Consider the following 18,354-nt stretch of genomic DNA (forward strand, 5'->3'; position numbering starts at 1 on the left):
AATAAATTAAAATAATACAAAAATGTTTTAATCTTCGAAAAGCACTCCAAACTTGTACGTCATGTCGTGCGTATACATCTTTCCAGGATGCAGCATGCAGGACGGAAAGTGTTCAATATTATCAGCATTAGGATAATTTTGGGGCGATAAAACAAATCCGCCATGACGACGATAGGGAACACCTCCTTTGCCATAAACTTCCGTTGCTTTCTCCTTTGCAATTTCCTTCGTCTATTCAAAATATGTAATACTTTCAATAACTAACAAAATATATTTAAGCTTTTTGTATAAAAAAATATTAAACTTTTAAATCTCGATAGAAATTCAAGGCGCTAATAATAAGTGTTTCACTGTTAAAACAAATGCAACAAAATTAGGAAATTTAATTTATATATTGACCATCAAACTGTTTAACATCTTTTACCTTTAGAATTAAATTAAAACTATTTAAAAGAATATTTGTCTTTTTTTATTGTTAGAGATATTATAACATTTTCACAGCCCCGTGAAGACTAAATCGACAAATACAATATTAATTTATACTATGTTTCATTTAATACTTCAATATTGATTTTAAAGTTATATTACTATATTTATTTCAAAAACTACTTATTTTAAAAGTAAGATAAATACTTAATTACAATCACACATTTTACCGATTTCCAGGAATTAATTTGCACATTCTTGCGGTTTCCCCATTCACGATCTTCTAAATCAGGAGGATAAATGTGTTGGTGTGGTAACTCGTTTCCTGTATAGACTTGTAATCCAGGATTATTCGAGTAAACCTCCAAAAATCGTCCGGAAGTAGGATGCAAAATTCTTTTCATACAATTTATGAAACAAATTGATTAAAAAAAAACATCTTGTTAAATTAAATTCGACGTCGGATAATGCTGGAAGATTACCGAGCATGGAAACGATAACACCAGCTGCTGGGACTATTGACGCATAAATTGTGGTTGTAACCACTACCCGGTATATCATACAATCGACGTTGGTTCAACTGTGCTGGTAAACGTAGTTCGCACGCTGTACCATCCACCGGACATATAACACTCGGCAAGTTATTTTTGACGTCCATGAAGATCCAACTGTCGGCGTTGACCGTGAGGATGTGTTTCTTCAACTCCTTCGAACCTGTACCCTATCAAATTGTCTCTCAGTGCCATCTTACATAGAAGGTATAGTAGCACATAGAAAAAGCATTAAGACGTAAGCAATATAAGCAAATCGATATTTTTTATTTCTTACTGTTTACGTTATGCCTTATACTGTCATTGGCTGACTCGCTTAATGCTTACGTTTTACGTTTTTCTGTGTGCCGTGGCCCTTAGAGGTTTTCTATACAAATGGTTTCAATTGGAAAATAAATTTCAATTTCTAAGTTTAGATTTCTGATCCTTTCCTCCTTCAACTACTTTTTTAAATTCTGTACGTCTGGCTTTTAATTTTTAGAAATAATGAATACTTTCATAATTATAAAGTTGAAAGTTTCATAATCGTAAATTGTATAAAAATTTTTTTTAATTATTGCACTTTGTATAAATTGATGAGGCAACAATTGATTTTAATTTTTTTCGATTTAGAAAATTCATGCATCCAAAGCTAAAAAGATAATTCGAATATATTATTTATATGTTAGTTTTTTTTATTGTAAGTCCCATATTGCTATCTCGGATAAATGTTGTTATTTTTAAGAAAAAAAAAAAGAGATCGATTCTTTGTACTTATGTCTTACATGTCCTGCGAGATTGAACAAACAGTAATTAGTGATGTTGACGGGAGTAGAACTTGTGCTGGTGGCACGAATGTTAATGTGAAGTTGATTATCGTCCGTCCAGGTATATTTAATTTGCGTTAACACATCACTGGGATATCCCTGGCTATACCTTTGGCTCAAATGCGACATCACCTCGTCGAAGAACAAAATATAAAACGAGCAATAATTTTAACAATTTCGTAGCTCACTTTCAGGGAATAAGTTACATCGTACCACTCGATTGTTCACTATCTGCGACTGCCAATTAGTATTGTCGAACGCGACCGTACCGCCATTGAAACGATCCTTTCCAGCCCTGTCATTAATCGACAAAGGATAAATTACGTTGTCGAGATGCATCGTACCACCGGAAATGCAATTGGCAACGCGGTCAATGATGCTTCCCATGTATCTGTTCTTCAAATATCCTAATTATATCAGCAACAATAGTAAATACTTAGTTAAAATATAAATTATGTGTACTAAGTACTTTAATATTACATAATTTGAAATGTAATTAAATCAAAAAGAGGAAAATATCATATGATAACATGATCTAATTAACATGCTTAATTAATCTTCCTTTAAAAGACTATAATGTTTGTTCAAGCAAAAAGTTTACCATCCATATTATCGAATCCTAAAACAACGTCGGCCAGTTTACCATCTCGATTAGGAACTTTGATTGACTGAATACTAGCACCCCAGGATATCAGACGAACAATCGCCTTGTGTTTATTCGTTAGAGTGTACCTGTCCATGTCAGAAGAGACATTTACGATCAGTATAACATATTAATTAAATAGAGACAGTTTTCTAACGTACAGAAAGTATCTAGATTGCTTATTTTTATTAATTGTCTATTCAAATTTATAAGCAAAGAAATTCGTCATAGTGTCTGCAGAATTTCTTTTGCCCCAATAATAATTATTCCAAATAAAACGATTCAAACAATTAGCTGTAGCTTAACTGTAGCTTTTGCATAATTAACGATAATCTTATGATACCTTCTAACGATTTCGCGCGATTTTTCCAATTCTGTACCAGGTAACCTTGCCACAAATCCAAAGCCGTCCTCTTGAATCAAAGTATCTCCGAAAGACATGATTCGACGCTCAAGTAAATATTAAAACTTTAAAAACTAGTTATTCTTTCTCTTCATTCTTTAGATTACACTATTTGCGCCACATATTCTGATTTGTCGTGATAAAAGAAAATCTGATTGAAACGATTACGCTGAAATTTGATTTTGAGAGAAACGTCTAACCTCAAATTTAAAGTGTTGAAGTCAGCAACTTTAAATGCATAAATCCAAACTTCCGTTTTATTAATCAAAACATCGTCAATTTCTGCATTTTGCCATCTTGACATTTTTATACAAATATTTGCGAATAAATTAATTGCAATTTTTATTCAATATAAAGATATAATTAAATTTTTGTTATAACATTAACATTTGAAGAGTGACGGAATAAAAAGAAAAATTTATTTTTACATTTAATTTTAGCTATAAATTAAATTTAAGACCAACACAATTCTCATAAATAGTAAGCGTACTTTACATTATTATTTAGCTATTTATATTATTGAAAATTTTATCAAATGACATTTATTTTTTACAAACGTTTAAAAAAATTTAGTAGCACCAATTTTCAGTGGCCACCAGAATGTTACTAAATGCTAAATGAACATCATAGTAACTATAACGAACATTCTGAATTAATATATTTTAGGATACTTGCACGGAGATCCAGCTGAGATAATATTTTTCTCAATAAATAAATTTATTTATAAATTTTCAACATATCTCTCTCTCTCAAGATGTCTTTAATAGATGCCTATTGAGCATCTATTAAAGATTTAATTTAATTGTGATATTACTACAAGTAGTTTAGCTGCGTTTTAAATCTGAAAAAAATTAATTCGGCGCGCAACTGCGTAGTTCAAATAACCACAAATATAGTATATATGTATGTACAAATTCACATAGAATTATTTAAACATTAAAGATCCAGCTTCGATCGTTATGGGACTTTATTTCCTATTGATTATGTTTTCATATGTACGTTCCAATTAAGATTCTTATTGTTTAATATATTTTAGTTCCTAATATACATATATTTGAATGCCTATCATTAACGCTCATATCTTCTACCTTTCTATGGTTATCTCTCGGCAGTATAGAGATAGAACTTACAAATTTATACATATAAAGATACATCGATGAATATTCCGAAAGCACATTTCAACCTCTAATTCGACGTATTGTAGTTGTCCACATTCTAACAACCAACCTCCCGCTTCCCTCTTCTCGATAGTACCGCCGAGCGTGTCGGAAAAAAAAAATCATGGATCGCGGTACCACACACGATTCGATTATCCCGAGGGATACCGCTCCCTTTATCGCTCCCGGTTCGCGCCCTGATCGGGAAAGCCCCCGACTACCCCGCTACCGCGCTGTGCTTTAGAACAGTCGATGGAAATAATTACATTAATGGCGTCGCCGACAAGAGAGCGGCACAACCCGGGCGCCACCTCTTCCCTCCTCCCTCACTCGGAAGGCATCCCTCGAATGGGAGCGGAGCAAGCACCTCGGCGGAAACGTAACGCTCCCTGCACCCCTGCCTAACGCCGCGCCGCGGCGCGAATTGTACAGAATGGCGCGTTCGCACCATCTCGCGCGGCGCGGAGCGGCGCGAGCAAACCCGCGCGAGCTTTCTTCGTCACAATAGCGTAATGCCATTCTCGACGCGGTAACGCGACAATGGTGCCGCATCCCGCTGCTGGAAAGTAATTATCTTAATGTTCTGACGAGCCGGCGCGGAATGGAGACACTCGCTGGAAACGACGACAACGCCGACGACAATTCGTCGTCGAGAACGATGGGGGAGGAAGGGTTGGTGGCTCCCGGGGCGGATTCGTCTTGCATCAACCCGTTCTAGTCGCCGGGAACGGCGAGTGTGAAATGCGATCGATATGGGAAAACCGCGAATCCCGATGGTTCGCTCGTTTGCGCAAAGTGACGCATTTAGTTGTATTGTTAAATTAAATTACATACACAATCTCTTGCACTAAGCAAAGGCTAGAACAGATATTTCACATAGGGTAAACTAGGGTGTTATGACCATACGGGAAAGATGGCCATAGGCCATAATTTCTCCAATAATTGATAAATAGTGCATTCTTAAAGATAATCAATATTTACAGTAGTTCATATATATGAGTACACTGTTCAAAATAACAATACTATAAATATTATCTAATATTTTTTCTTTCGACTATCTGCAAAGTTTTGCACGTGTCTGCTAAAAACTGTTATAATAAATTACAATTAAGCTGCTATAATCAACATTACATACACAATAAAGGTATGTAAATTGCAATGTGACCTATAATTAATACTTTTATTTTCACTATTTATTTATAAATACTATGACTATCTTTCTTAATATCATGGCCATCTTTTCCCTAAGAATCAGATAAGATGGCCAATGCATACTTTGTAATATTTTGATAAAATTAAAGTTCTATTAAGTATTTTCTCTTTAATTTCGATAGTATTTGTTACTTTAAGCTTCAGTGAAAGTAATATCCCAAATATTGTTAAAAAGTAACAAGAATAAATGTATGTTTTTTGCATTTTAAAAAACTATGGCCATCATACCCGAGTTTACCCTATTTCGTTTGTTTCCAATCTTTCTCATTATGACAAAATAATTCTCATAAGATTTGCTTACAAATGTAAAAAAATTTGCAAATTTATTGCGCATTTATTATGCAAAATTGTTTAGCATTTTTCAATTCGATAATTTAGTTGAAGAAGCCTCGATCTTACATGGTCAAATCAATATTCACGTGGAGAGGAGGGAAAAGTTTTAATCCTGATGTATAGTATATACCGCGCTGTCAATCAACCTGATTCATCTCGACGTTGATTCGTTTAGGATAAAAAGAACGAGTTTCTTCTTCGTTCAACACAGTAATGTATTTTCTGGGAACGCTTTTCTGATGATATACGTACGATATCAGAACACATCTGTAAATCCCCGCGATTCATGTGCCTCGCGAGCGCAACCTCACTCCCGATCGATTATACGGAAAATTGTGCAGAATCCGAAGGCCTCGACAGAAGAGGAATCCATAATTCCATTGGTGCGCCTGCAAGCGAATGATCCTTTGTCACAGGTCCCAGGATGATGGAAAGAGGGTGGTACGGAACCAGTCAGAGAGAGAGAGAGAGAGAGAGAGAGAGAGAGAGAGAGAGGGGAGAGAGAGAAAACGCACGTTTTACCGTGACCACGCAGTTCGTATTAACCCCCTTCTATTCTAGCACCCAATCCCTTCCACCCCTCTCGCTCGCCCTTCTCTTTCCGATCTCAATTAGTCATTACGTCTCACGGCATAGCGATGCCCTTCTCGAAACTCTCTCTACGTCCGCGCTTGGTTTCCGCATTAATTGCGTCTCGACGACGCGCACTCCCCCTGCCCTCTCCCTTTATACAGGGTGTTTTCAAAAGGATTAGTGTCGACGCCACGAGCCGCATAATTCGACCAAAACTCCTCCACCCTCGGAGAAATCAAATCGGTAGCTAATCCGTTCTTAACTCGAATGCGCGCTCATCAAATCTTTGCGGAGCTTTCTGAGAATTGTCGGAGCAATATTTCCCGAGCTGTCTTGGTACGTTATTAATGACGTCATCGTTTTGTCTCCGCCGAAAACGATTTGAATGCTTTTTTAGATCCGTTTTCCTTCGTTTTTTCGAACAACCTTCGAGAAGGAGAAAGAGATTCGAGCGCAAGGTCGAAACTTAACCATTTCCGTATTCCGAGCGAAACCGAACCTCGAGGATCTAATCCACTACATTGCCTCGAGCGCACCCTCCGGATTTCTAAAATTTCCGTCCGGCTCTTACAGAAGAAACACCCCGTAGATCGCACACGTGTGCCTACCGTGTGCACGCGGTGGATTTCAGCGCAAGTCGTACGAACGGGTTCTAGGGTTGCACTTGGTCGACCCTTTCCGCTACCCTCCCTCTGTCCACCCCCTTCCGCCCTCTTTCTCTCTCTTCGTCCGATCTCCACCGCCGCTACAACCCACCCATCTACGAAACCTGGGAGGCAGTCGCTAATTACGCAACGCGTTCGTGCGTGCTCTTCGGGGGTGGCGACGTGGCACCGCGATGGATCCGGATTTCTCTCCTACACTCCCTCCCCCCTCCTTCCCTCTCGCTCTCTGTCGCGCACCCGTGATCTCGCACGGGCTCTCCCGTGCCCTTACTCTCCCTATGTTACACCCTGTTAAGCTGCGTCCCCAACGAGCGAGCACATAATTGGAATTAACTGTAACAGCATTAAAAACATATATTTATTAGTAAGTTTTTTAATTCTATAAAAATGGAAATTTATTGAATTACAAGTAAAGAATGTGAATCAGGCAATGTTATAATTATGATAATTACAATTATTCGAATTATTGAAAATTTCAGATTATTAAAGACTTTTGCAATTTTTTACCTGTCTGAAATATTCAAAAATACTTAGCCCTGAGAGAATCTCTGGATTTTTTGCAACAGTGAAATTTTAGCACCCTGGAAGTGTACATAAATGATCTCTCAAGAGAGCGTTAGTGCGAACGGAGCTTTATCTCTATCTGCTTTCACACACCTTCGCGATCGTCCATAATCAGCCAAACGCAGCGCTTCACCTGCTGCGAGCTAGCAGGACAAAGCTTCCAGCAGTTCCTGCCGGTTTGACATCTCGTCTCGTCGGTCGAGCAATCAACTTAATTTGCAGGATCAATGTCGGGAAAGTTACGTGGATAATCCCCCGCACATCCGAATTACACGCTCCGCCTGTATAGAAAAGACGTTACATCGTCAAGCTGGGAGTATTATTAATTAGCTGTATCCTAATTGCCATCTAAGCCAAGTTATCTGATTTTTATTGCTTATCGCGTAAGATCGTAATTATTCTGAATCATTAAACGTCTTGAATTGACATGATAAAATTCTAGATTTTTTGTAACAAAATCTTTAATTACTTCGGAAATTTATTTAAATATAATGTGCGTATAAGATCATAGCTTAACAGCTTATTAAAGTTCCTATTTACTTACCAGTACCATCTCAGCGATTATGACGTCAGCAAGAATACATACAATAAAAATGTTCACAAATCATTTTTGAAATGTTATAGAAATACTGTAAAAATATTTATAGAAGAATTATGAAAATATTAGAGATTTACAGAAATATTTTTGGACAAAACAATTTATAAGAATACTCTTTAAATTTCTTGGAGTGAAATGTTACTCTAAAAGAATTAAAATACTGTCACATTATTGAAGAAGAGTAAAAAATTTGCATTCTTAAATAAGAAATCTTGACGGATTTATACTTTTTTTTTCTTTTTTAAATAAGATTCACTCCAAAGGAAAGTAATCTCTTTTTAAGTGAATCTAACTCCAAAAAAAAAGAAAATCTGCCACTCTTATTCAAGAGTGCAAATTTTTCACTCTTTTTCGATAATGGCAGTACTTTAACTTTTTTGAAGTAAGATTTCACTCCAAAAAATTTAAAGAATAGACTACTAAGATATATCAAACACTATCTTCTTGTTTCGGGGGAAATTAAGTCATATTTGTTTCTATACATATATTAATTATTTGGTAGTTCGTCATAATTGAGAACATAGTCTATTTATTTTTGAATATATAATTCATTTCCAGAGAGAGAGATATATGATCATTTATCAATTAATGAAACAAAAAGGAAGATTTCGGTATATTTTACAAGTATAATAGGTTCTGTCTATTGTAAGTGTTATTTTATTGAAATATATTTCCATATTTTGTAAGAATTTTTATTGTGTATTTTCTCACTTGTGACATTACGATCTAAGATAACAATGGTGAGTGAACAAGAGTCATAAGGTACAAAACGAGAAAACGTTTCTCATCAATAGATAATAGAATTTTCAAATGCGTTAAATATTCATTAAATGGGACACTCGGGTTTTGTATCTCTGTTTGAGAGTCCTCTGGATTTCAATCTAGAATAAAATCTAAGAGCGATCATTAATGCGAGGACAACGAATTTTCATGGACGGGCACGAATGAAGACTCGCGAGAAAGAGGAGGGAGAAACGCGCGAAGAGAAGGGAGAACAATATCGGGCGGGCTATACTTAAATTACCTAGGAAGCATTCATACGTGGGATAAGCATTGTCATCCCAAGGGATTGTCTCGCAGACACCTCACGGGCACGCTTTGTACTGCGGGGGTGCCGCAGGAGTAGAAGAAGCCTGAGGGGTTGGGGGAGGAGGGGGGCGAGAGAAACCTTTATTAGGTAGATAAGCGAGATGCGAGTGCGTTATATAGATGCCCATCCTCGTTTTACTCACTTCAATGCCTAATGGAATTGAGTTCTTGCAAGGGAAAGAGCCTCCCCTCTCTCCTCTTCGTTCTCCGCCTCCTCCTCCTCCTCCTCCTCTTCCTCCACCTCCTCCACCACCTCCTCCACCTCTTCGTCGACCGGGCAGGGAAAGAAGGGAACGGGGGAATGGGGGTGGACGACGGCGAGGACATGAGATAATTGGTATTTTGTCTCGCCGAATCCTTTGTGCCTCGAGTTTTAATTGACTTCGAGATTTTTCAATACCAATTTGCACCCGACTGCATGCGGGCAAGAATGTGTGTACACGCGAATATATATATGTACATACACGTATATACGTGTATCTGTACGCACGAGGTATTCGCGGAGAGGCCGACGGAATGGCGACCACGTCGCCGGATTTTTTCCGCGACGGAAGAGACATGCTCCTCGTTTTTCCTTCCGCCACCTTTTGTCGACGCCGCGACGAGGGTGGGTTTTGTTTTTCGGGGTGGTGCACCCCCGGTGAGATAATAAATTATTAGCTGACGTACTTGTTTTCCTGGATTTTTTCTCGTCCAATCGTGCCGAGATCGATGATGAAGTGACAGATGTTTTCGGGAAATATTTCGCGACAGTGAATTTTATAAAAGCAGATCTGCTATTTAAAAAAATTATTTTGCATTATTATTTCATTGTATTCTATTAAAGTGGATTGTTCTCTTGATTTGGTATACTATTGCTAAAATGAATTTATGTATGCTTGATTAGATTATTTATAGACTAAATAATGATGAACATACGATTGCAACTCGATTTATGAGCACAAAATCATACAAATATTCATATCTTATATGTACAGTATATTAATAGAATTAGAGAACCATTTTTCTATAAACCAAATAATTAAATTATGTTCTTTCCCCTATTTAATTTCATAAATGCTTCACGCATATTTAGTTGTACGAGGTAAAATAATTTCCATTAAACAAGTGTTATTATATAACACCAGGTAATAGAACTTTAAGTAAGACCACCAATTAAAATGTATTAAAATAAATAATATGTGGGACAATAAATCTTCCCACAAGCACTATAGAGGAGAGAAAAGTATTTGATTGCGACGACGAAAAGACATCGAAAAGCAATCGTAATAGAGAGTACACAAAACAACTAATACCGCCGAGAAAGAGAAGCGAACTATTGCGTCTATTCGTTTGCATCGCTGAATGTCCTCCGGGAACTAGGAAGGCGGGAGAGGATGGGTCAGGACGGAGGGCGATTCGAGATTGGGAAAAGGGAACAGGCGCTCTCTCCTTTCGCCGCTTTTCATTCTAATCCAAGTGCCCTGTCGTCGAGAGGATTTTTTGCATTGTACCCGCAGATTTCCCATAGGAGGGTAACCGTCAGATTTCGCTCGGCATTGTTTCACAGAAGCTGTCGCTCTCATCCTCTCCTCTCCTCTCCTTTTATATTCTCTCTCTCTCTCTCTCTCTCTCTCTCTCTCTCTCTCTCTCCTCTCTTTCTATACGTATGCGCGCGTGTATACGTAAGCTAAATAGGGTCGAAACTCGTTTTGAAGTGTAGACTCCCAATTGATTACTCGTCGACATCGAAAAGACGGCGTAAAAGGGTTGCACGATAAGAAAACACCAAACGTTCACTCAATCATTTTACGTTCGGCAATTTATATCTATGAGATTATCTAAATATCGCTTTAACATATTACTTTATGAATTTATTTTACTTATGAATCGAAGAGGTTTAAAATTAATGTTGTTGAGAGGCTCCTAAAGTCATCTGTATTACCGACTGAATCATAATTTTTGTACAACAATTACTTTTTTCCTCTTTTACAGATTCGAAAATCCTTTTCCAGCATTAATGCATTAATAATGTCTGTGAGGAGTTTAACAAAAAATTTTTTTAAGATTTTAATTTCAAAATTTTTTGTCGTTCTCGGCATAAACTCCACCTCACAGACACGTATTAATGCATTAATCCTGGAAAAGGATTTTCGAATCTGTAAAGAAGAAAAAAGTAATTGTTATACAAAAATTAGGATTTAGTCGGTAATACAGACGACTTTAGGATCTCCTTAAGGTATATCGTTATTAATATCTATTACAAAACAGCAGACTATAAGAACTACTTATTTGTTATTTGTTCTCTTATTTATAATTATGGCATTCTAATATTGAAAAATATTAATTTAACAAAAATATTTAAATAACATAATCACACTTTGTTAAATTAACACTCAAATATATTAAAATCACTTCACTTCCTTCATTAATCTTCGGAAAAAAAATTCAGCATTTTTAAATTTATTTTTTACTACATTAACTATATAATTAACGAATTATAAAATACAGTTTATAAGTTTTCATTGTACACGCACATATATATTTTCCTTTGTCAAATACACTACATCTCAATTGTATTTCTCTTCAGCAAAAAGTATCACATCTTCACATCTCTTCGACAAAACATTAAATAATCTTCAATTATATTAATACTGTACTTGAAACTTATGTATCAATCACGAACACAAACTTTTGGAAATTATTTCGAAGTTGTCGAAAAAAACGATTCTTCTGGGCTGTGCTCTAAAATTTACTGCTAATACTGAAAATCTGTAGTGCACGTATAAACGTAAATTTTGGAACATAGCCCTGCAAAGATACTTTAACACTAAGAGGCGTCCACCTTGAAAATCAGAAAGCGAAAAAGCAGCAGCTATAGGAGGTGTGAAAAAGTGGGGATGAAATTCTAAAGAATGAGCTCGATCTCAAAAAGTTTTTATTTCTTATTAGTGGGGGTGGAGTGGAGGTAACACGCCAGGTTTCATTAGCTACAGCTAGTAGGCGTTTTACCTCAACTCCACCCCCACTCCATCATAACGCAAAGCAATATTCTAAAGTTATTCACTGTTCTCAAACAAAAACTTTTTGAGATAGAGCTTATCTGAGAATCTCATCCCCACTTTTTCCTCCTCCCTACTTACAAATCTATGACATATATATATTATAGTCCATCGACACAAGTACAGTTAGCGATTAAAAGGTTGTAACACTTTTCTTTTAGATGGGTTTCGAAATGTAAACATAATGTAACATAACAGTAATAATAACAAAAAAGGTAATATTCACAAATAGTCCCGATTTTCCTTGGTTAAAATAGCAAAATATATAACATTTTTTTATTGAAGGATCAATTTAAATTTATAGGTACACCCTTGCTAAGCGAAGAAAGTTAAAAAATGCCAAATATAATTTCATTCTGTAGAGAAAATAAGAGAAACATATAAGAACATTATACAAAACGATTTTATATACCAATAATTTTTGCGTCAATAACAAAATTTTGATTATTCATACAAAACATTTCTCACAATCAGTGTAAGTGAAAACAATGATTCTGGTAAGATTGAATTGTAATGTTAAAATCGAACGAACTTGTGCATGAGATTACACGAAGCGGTTGATTACTGCTGCATATCCCCAGAAACAAAAAAATTATGAACATCTTTATCCTTCGTTCCCTTTTTATCGCAATTATTGCGCGACGTAGCCCCGCGGTTGCGACAGTACTCGAATGAAGCCAGTCAATAACGGCCGGTCTATGCGCTATTTGTACTTCGTCCTATCGAGGTAATCGATAATAATAATTGCAGCCCGTGCGATATATCGCGTCGAAGTGGCCTGCTCCCAGCTTCGCTCCGTCGCAGGCAGCAAAGTAGGGTGACAGAGTGCGACGAAGTGGGACGAAGAGCAGCGGAGTTACACGAAAATTGAGATATGACGACCAATGGTGCACGAGGGGCCGGTCGATGGGTGGTCGACGAATTAACCGGTCGACCTTCGAAGAGGACCGGTGAAGCTACGCCCATAAACGTGGTCGCGCGTGGGGTACGTAACGGACACGACGGAGAGGGAAGAGATTCCCGAGAACTCGAGAAGGACAGTGGCAGCACAATGAGTCAGCTGTCAGGAACGCGAGGCAGCAGTTCACAACAGTGTAAACCCTGCTACTAAGCCAACCTCAAGATGAGCACAGACAGAAGCAGTTAGAAAGATGTGCAGCGTTCGATCAGTGACTTGGTGGTAGAACAATAGTCTTAAAAAATTTCATCCATTATTGGTTCCTAATAATTTTTTAGTGCAAAAATATTGTTTCGTTATAATAGTGATGAAAAACGGAAATCTAAGGCATCTTGATGTAACCCTTGTCCTTTAGATTTGAGAAATCTAAGTGAAAAAAGAAGAAGAAGAAGCATCACGTTCGTGAAGTAGTCAAGAAGAATCACCCGAAGATTATTTCTGTGAAAATGTGCAATATATGTATACAGAAAAAGACAGACAATATCAATTTATGATTCGATTTTTTTTTCGTAATACATATATTTCAAGAAAATTTGAACTTAGCAAGCAAAGAGACAGTATTTTTCGTAAGTTATAAAATTAGTTAGCCAATGTGTGCGAGAGCGTGAAGTGGAAGAACTCTATAATCAAACGAAAACTGTTAGTTTGTGAATTGAAATATCCACCAACGAATTTGTGAATTTCATGATATATCACATACCAGCGCGTGATTATTTACGTTCGTTAAGTGTGTATGTGTGCGTATTAAGTTTGTAAACAATCTCGAACGAATCGTCTAACCGACTTGTGAAGAATCTATGCCTTAATTGATATTTATATTAAGATGCTAAAGCATAGTTTAAATCAAGAACAAGTATCGTACAATCTAGCCTCGGTCAATTTAAACTCGGACGCAGATTCAAACTACGGATTCGACATACATTCGTCGTCTTTGCATTCAATGTATCATCCGTTCTCCAATGTAATGTCACCTGACGTTGTAGACGCGAATGATATCAGGCAACGGACACCTGGGCAACAAGAGATACATATTAAGAGGCCTATGAACGCGTTTATGGTGTGGTCCCGTGAGAAACGGAAGTTGATTTCCCAAGAGAATCCAAAGATGCACAATTCGGAGATCTCGAAGATGCTCGGCGTAATGTGGAAGGAACTCACCGAGGAAGATAAAATTCCTTATATCGAGAAGTCGAAGCGTCTGCGTATTCAGCTCCTAAAGGATCATCCGGATTACAAGTATCGACCTCGAAGAAAGGTCAAAAGGCTGGACCAATCCTTAGCCATGGGCTTATCGAGACATTACACTAGTTTTCCTATATCGCCTTACGGTACGCCGATCGTCAATCCTTCGGCCATGGCTCATACGCTGCCCTACTATCCGTATCCAAGGTCAGCCCGTTTTAAATTGAGTGACTCAGATGCGTTGTCTACGTCAATGGTTTCGGCTGATGGCAACAATAACGCGTCTTTGGACGTCAATAGCTTATATCAATTTTATTCTTCGATGGCACCGGCAGTTGGTAATCCGACATTGGCGCAGCATCACCTGAACTCGTTCTTCCCGACCAGCCATCATACATTAGGAACCAACAGTCTCCATTCCCGGCTGATGTTGCCCTCGACGTCCGAAAGCACAGGAAGCGATAAATCCATCAACACTTACGATGCCAACCCGTCACAATCTACTTCGTTATCGATGCATTCTCCTGAACCCTCTGGGTCATCTGTGTTGGATCATGATTGGTATAGATACAATCCGGTAAAAGATTAATGTAAATAATGCTTTTTAAACATTATGCTTTATTTATACGTATACTTACAATTTCTCAATCAATTTGGACTCCAAAATATTGTGAATAATGAAAACTTTCATTGAATTCTAATCCTTGTTATTATAATAATTTGTTTCAAAAAAACATAGCACAATCTATTCATCAAATTGCTTTGTGATTCTGTTTCTTTACGACAGAATATTTTTCTTTTTAAAATTTCTCATACACAGATTGCTAGATTAAGAATATTAATCCAGGATTTTTAGTCTGTTCAAGAAAAAAAGAAATAATAAAGAAAAGAAAAGTTAGAAGAAGTATAAATCTCAAAAAATAATCTGCAATACATGTTATTTATTATTTTGGAATCAATTAATAAAAAAAAATAGAAATTATTCTTTAATTAACTGATTTAGTCTTATCTGATAGTTTTTAAGCTGTTGGCAAAACCGTCGCGTCGTTAACGAGGCGGATAATTGAATTAGCATATTAATGCGACGGAACAATGGAATCGTTTAGGCCCGGATTCGTTTTGTCTTGTCCATTGGGTTTTATTGCAGAATACGGTTCTTGATGAATAGTCACAACCTAACCCCTTTCACAATATCCCATTTTGTTTGCAAATAATGTTTCCTAATTACGGATGCACTTTTAACTTAGTCTGTAACAATAATAACTTTTGGCCAAATGTGGTAAATACGCAAAAAAATGATTAAAACAAATGTTATCTGTACAGTGCAATTATAACATTTAATTGCATTGCATTGCACTGAGTTCATATCGAATCCGTAGTTCGAATTTGCATCCGAATTGACTGAGGCTGAATTGTATTTGTTTTGATTAATCTGAACTATATTTTAACATCTTTATGCGCAGACAGAGCATCTGATTGTGTATGTGTGTGTGTGTTTCGAGAAAGATTATGTAATTATTAAATCTAACAAAATCTAATATTTACCGCGAATAGCTTCTATACATCAGAACTTTATAGAAAAGTTTTAGCTATTTTAACTCTTTCTTTTTTTATATCAATTTAATCTCGTTCACTTAATTGTCAAGTAATTTTTCTTTATATTACATTTATATCACACACACATATAAGTATACAAATCAAAAGTATGTACATATTCCTATATACATATACTTTTGATATATCATATTTATTCGTCAGACTTCTGTCAAAATATATTTTGATAAAGAAACATTTTTTAATATTTTTTATATTTAGAATATTGTTATCTGTTTAATATCTCTTTTACGAGTGCTGAATATTATATGTAGATGTCATGTATTTAATTTACGTATGATTTAATAATTTATGTATTTTATAATGAATTAAAATTACGAAATTCTAAACTGCTAACTTTAATTGTTTCAGGCTCCGTTTTCACGATGAAATATGAAGACATACATAATACGATTCGGGTTATCATTATCATGTACCTGCAAAAAGCAATATATACATGTAATAATAGTTATTTTTATGAATTACATAATGAGGAGGTGTAACACTATAAAAACAGAAAAAAATTATTAACATTCTGGTAAAATAAGAATAACAAGATCATACACTGAGAAGAAGATACTTCAAAATTTAATATTTATGAGAAATATATTTTTTTAAATAAATATTTATTTTATAGAAATAAATATTTATTTAAGTTACAGCAAAATAAAATTTTATTTCTAGCAAATAAGCCACCTATTTTATATTTGTTTACAATTAATGAATGATATTTCACAGAGAAATGTATATTTCGTCATCACAACCAAATATTTTTCATAACTAATAAATATCAAAGAAAATGTCGTAAGTAAAATAGCAAGTTTTTTTTTTAATTGAAGCGGGATAGCAGACTTATGAGGTCATAGTATCCTGGCAGAGTCCAAAATTCAAAATTAATTTTTATATTATACAACATTTAAACTACAAATTTGCCAAGTATAAAGAATATTAAATAAAAATGTGGATTGTAGAATATTTGTTTCATCTAATTTCAACTTCAATTTTAATTTCAATTCAACTTTCCGTCTAAATCTTATTTACATGAAATTATTTTAATCTAAAACATTAGACGTACCTATTGTCTCCTCATTATGTCATGAACATTTGTACAAATAAATATATCTTCCGTTCTCTATTTGTTAATAAAAATTATATGTGATTGGTCAATACAGATATGATAGTAACTGTACATGTTTATATTACAATATGTAAATTATAATGTAAATATATATATTACATTATTAAATCATAATATAAATATATAAATTAATACAAATAATGTTAAATTTAAATATAATTGATGTAATATATATGAATATATTTGTATTTATATTTAAATATACACGTATATTTATTATGATGGTAGATAATGTAATTAATATAAAATATTTATAATTTTATTAATGATAAATTAAATATTAATACAAAAAATATTAAATTTAAATATAATTTATGCAATACACATGAATATATTTGTATATTTAAATATACATGTATGTTTATTATATTAATAAATAATATAATTAATATGAACATAAGTATTTATAATAATTAATGATATAAAAAATAAATCATACTCAATTTCATGACTCTGATAGTACTTTGAATGGTCATATTGGTCATATTGGTTGATCGATCACATGGTTTGCCATATGATTGCACGATTATCATGAGAAAAAAAATTGCTCAATTTTTCTTTCTATTTTCTAACATGAAGACACGGAATGGTACCTAAAATTTTCAAAGATTTTTCGGAAGGTTAATCCAAGAAGAATACACTGTGGAAAAGCAAGTCAATCGAAAAGAAATATAGCTGACAAGAGAAATACATCAAATTTTAAAGTCCTTCTCGCTTATTCTAAATTCATCTAAAGTTTTTTTTTTCAGTACCTGTTTGACAAATCTTTGATTATCGAGATTACCGAGAATTATCAAAAAATTATTAGAAAGAATTAAGTTGTAAATCTTGCTGACATCTCACGACCTTCATCGGTTATATTATGTAAAAAATGAAGATTTTTGTAATGTACAGAATTCATGATGTTAATCAAATTTTAATAAAAAGGATTTTTTTAAATAATTTTCTATATTTATTTTATTACATTAAATTTCAAAAAAGAAATAAAAATTTTTAATTCATAATTATTTAATAATCCCTATTTTTTCATTTTAATCTTTCTCGCGTGCAATATCGTGATCGCTAATTTCTTTTTTATAAAAAAAAAACCAGTATTATATGACATCAACAATGAGATTTTTCTATTTAACAATAGGCGTTAAAATTATTTAATTATAAAATTAATTTTGATTCCTAATTTGATCGTTTAAAAAGTTTATAAATTATGTTTCAATCTGTCTAAAAGGACAATAAACTGATAACTCTGAAATTTAAATACCTGCAATTTGTAGTTTTACGAAGTAATAAAAACTTAAGTTTTTTGATATTGAGAATGTTATATTTTTATAATATTCAGTACTACTTAAATTTTTATTACTTTATAAAACTAGTTGCAGGTACTTAAATTTTAAAGTTGTCAATTTATAGTTACTAAAATTATTT

At 34.6% G+C, this 18,354-nt stretch overlaps 1 protein-coding gene and 1 pseudogene across 1 annotated transcript; one reads left to right on the forward strand and one right to left on the reverse strand.

The window, feature by feature from the left end:
* On the reverse strand, positions 1-3,019 carry LOC108764648 (aldose 1-epimerase). The gene is made up of 7 exons (XM_018512982.1): positions 2,770-3,019; positions 2,385-2,515; positions 1,997-2,190; positions 1,742-1,915; positions 909-1,147; positions 657-822; positions 1-231 (listed from the first exon to the last, which is right to left on the reverse strand). The coding sequence occupies exons 1-7, from the start codon at positions 2,865-2,867 to the stop codon at positions 28-30; spliced, it is 1,206 nt and encodes a 401-aa protein (XP_018368484.1). The 5' UTR covers positions 2,868-3,019; the 3' UTR covers positions 1-27.
* A 9,916-nt stretch (positions 3,020-12,935) lies between these two features.
* Positions 12,936-17,527, forward strand: LOC108764626 (SOX domain-containing protein dichaete-like; annotated as a pseudogene).
* The last annotated feature ends 827 nt before the right edge of the window (positions 17,528-18,354 follow it).

Source organism: Trachymyrmex cornetzi, unplaced genomic scaffold (assembly GCF_001594075.2).
Source record: "Trachymyrmex cornetzi isolate Tcor2-1 unplaced genomic scaffold, Tcor1.1 scaffold441, whole genome shotgun sequence".
Lineage (NCBI taxonomy): Eukaryota > Metazoa > Arthropoda > Insecta > Hymenoptera > Formicidae > Trachymyrmex > Trachymyrmex cornetzi.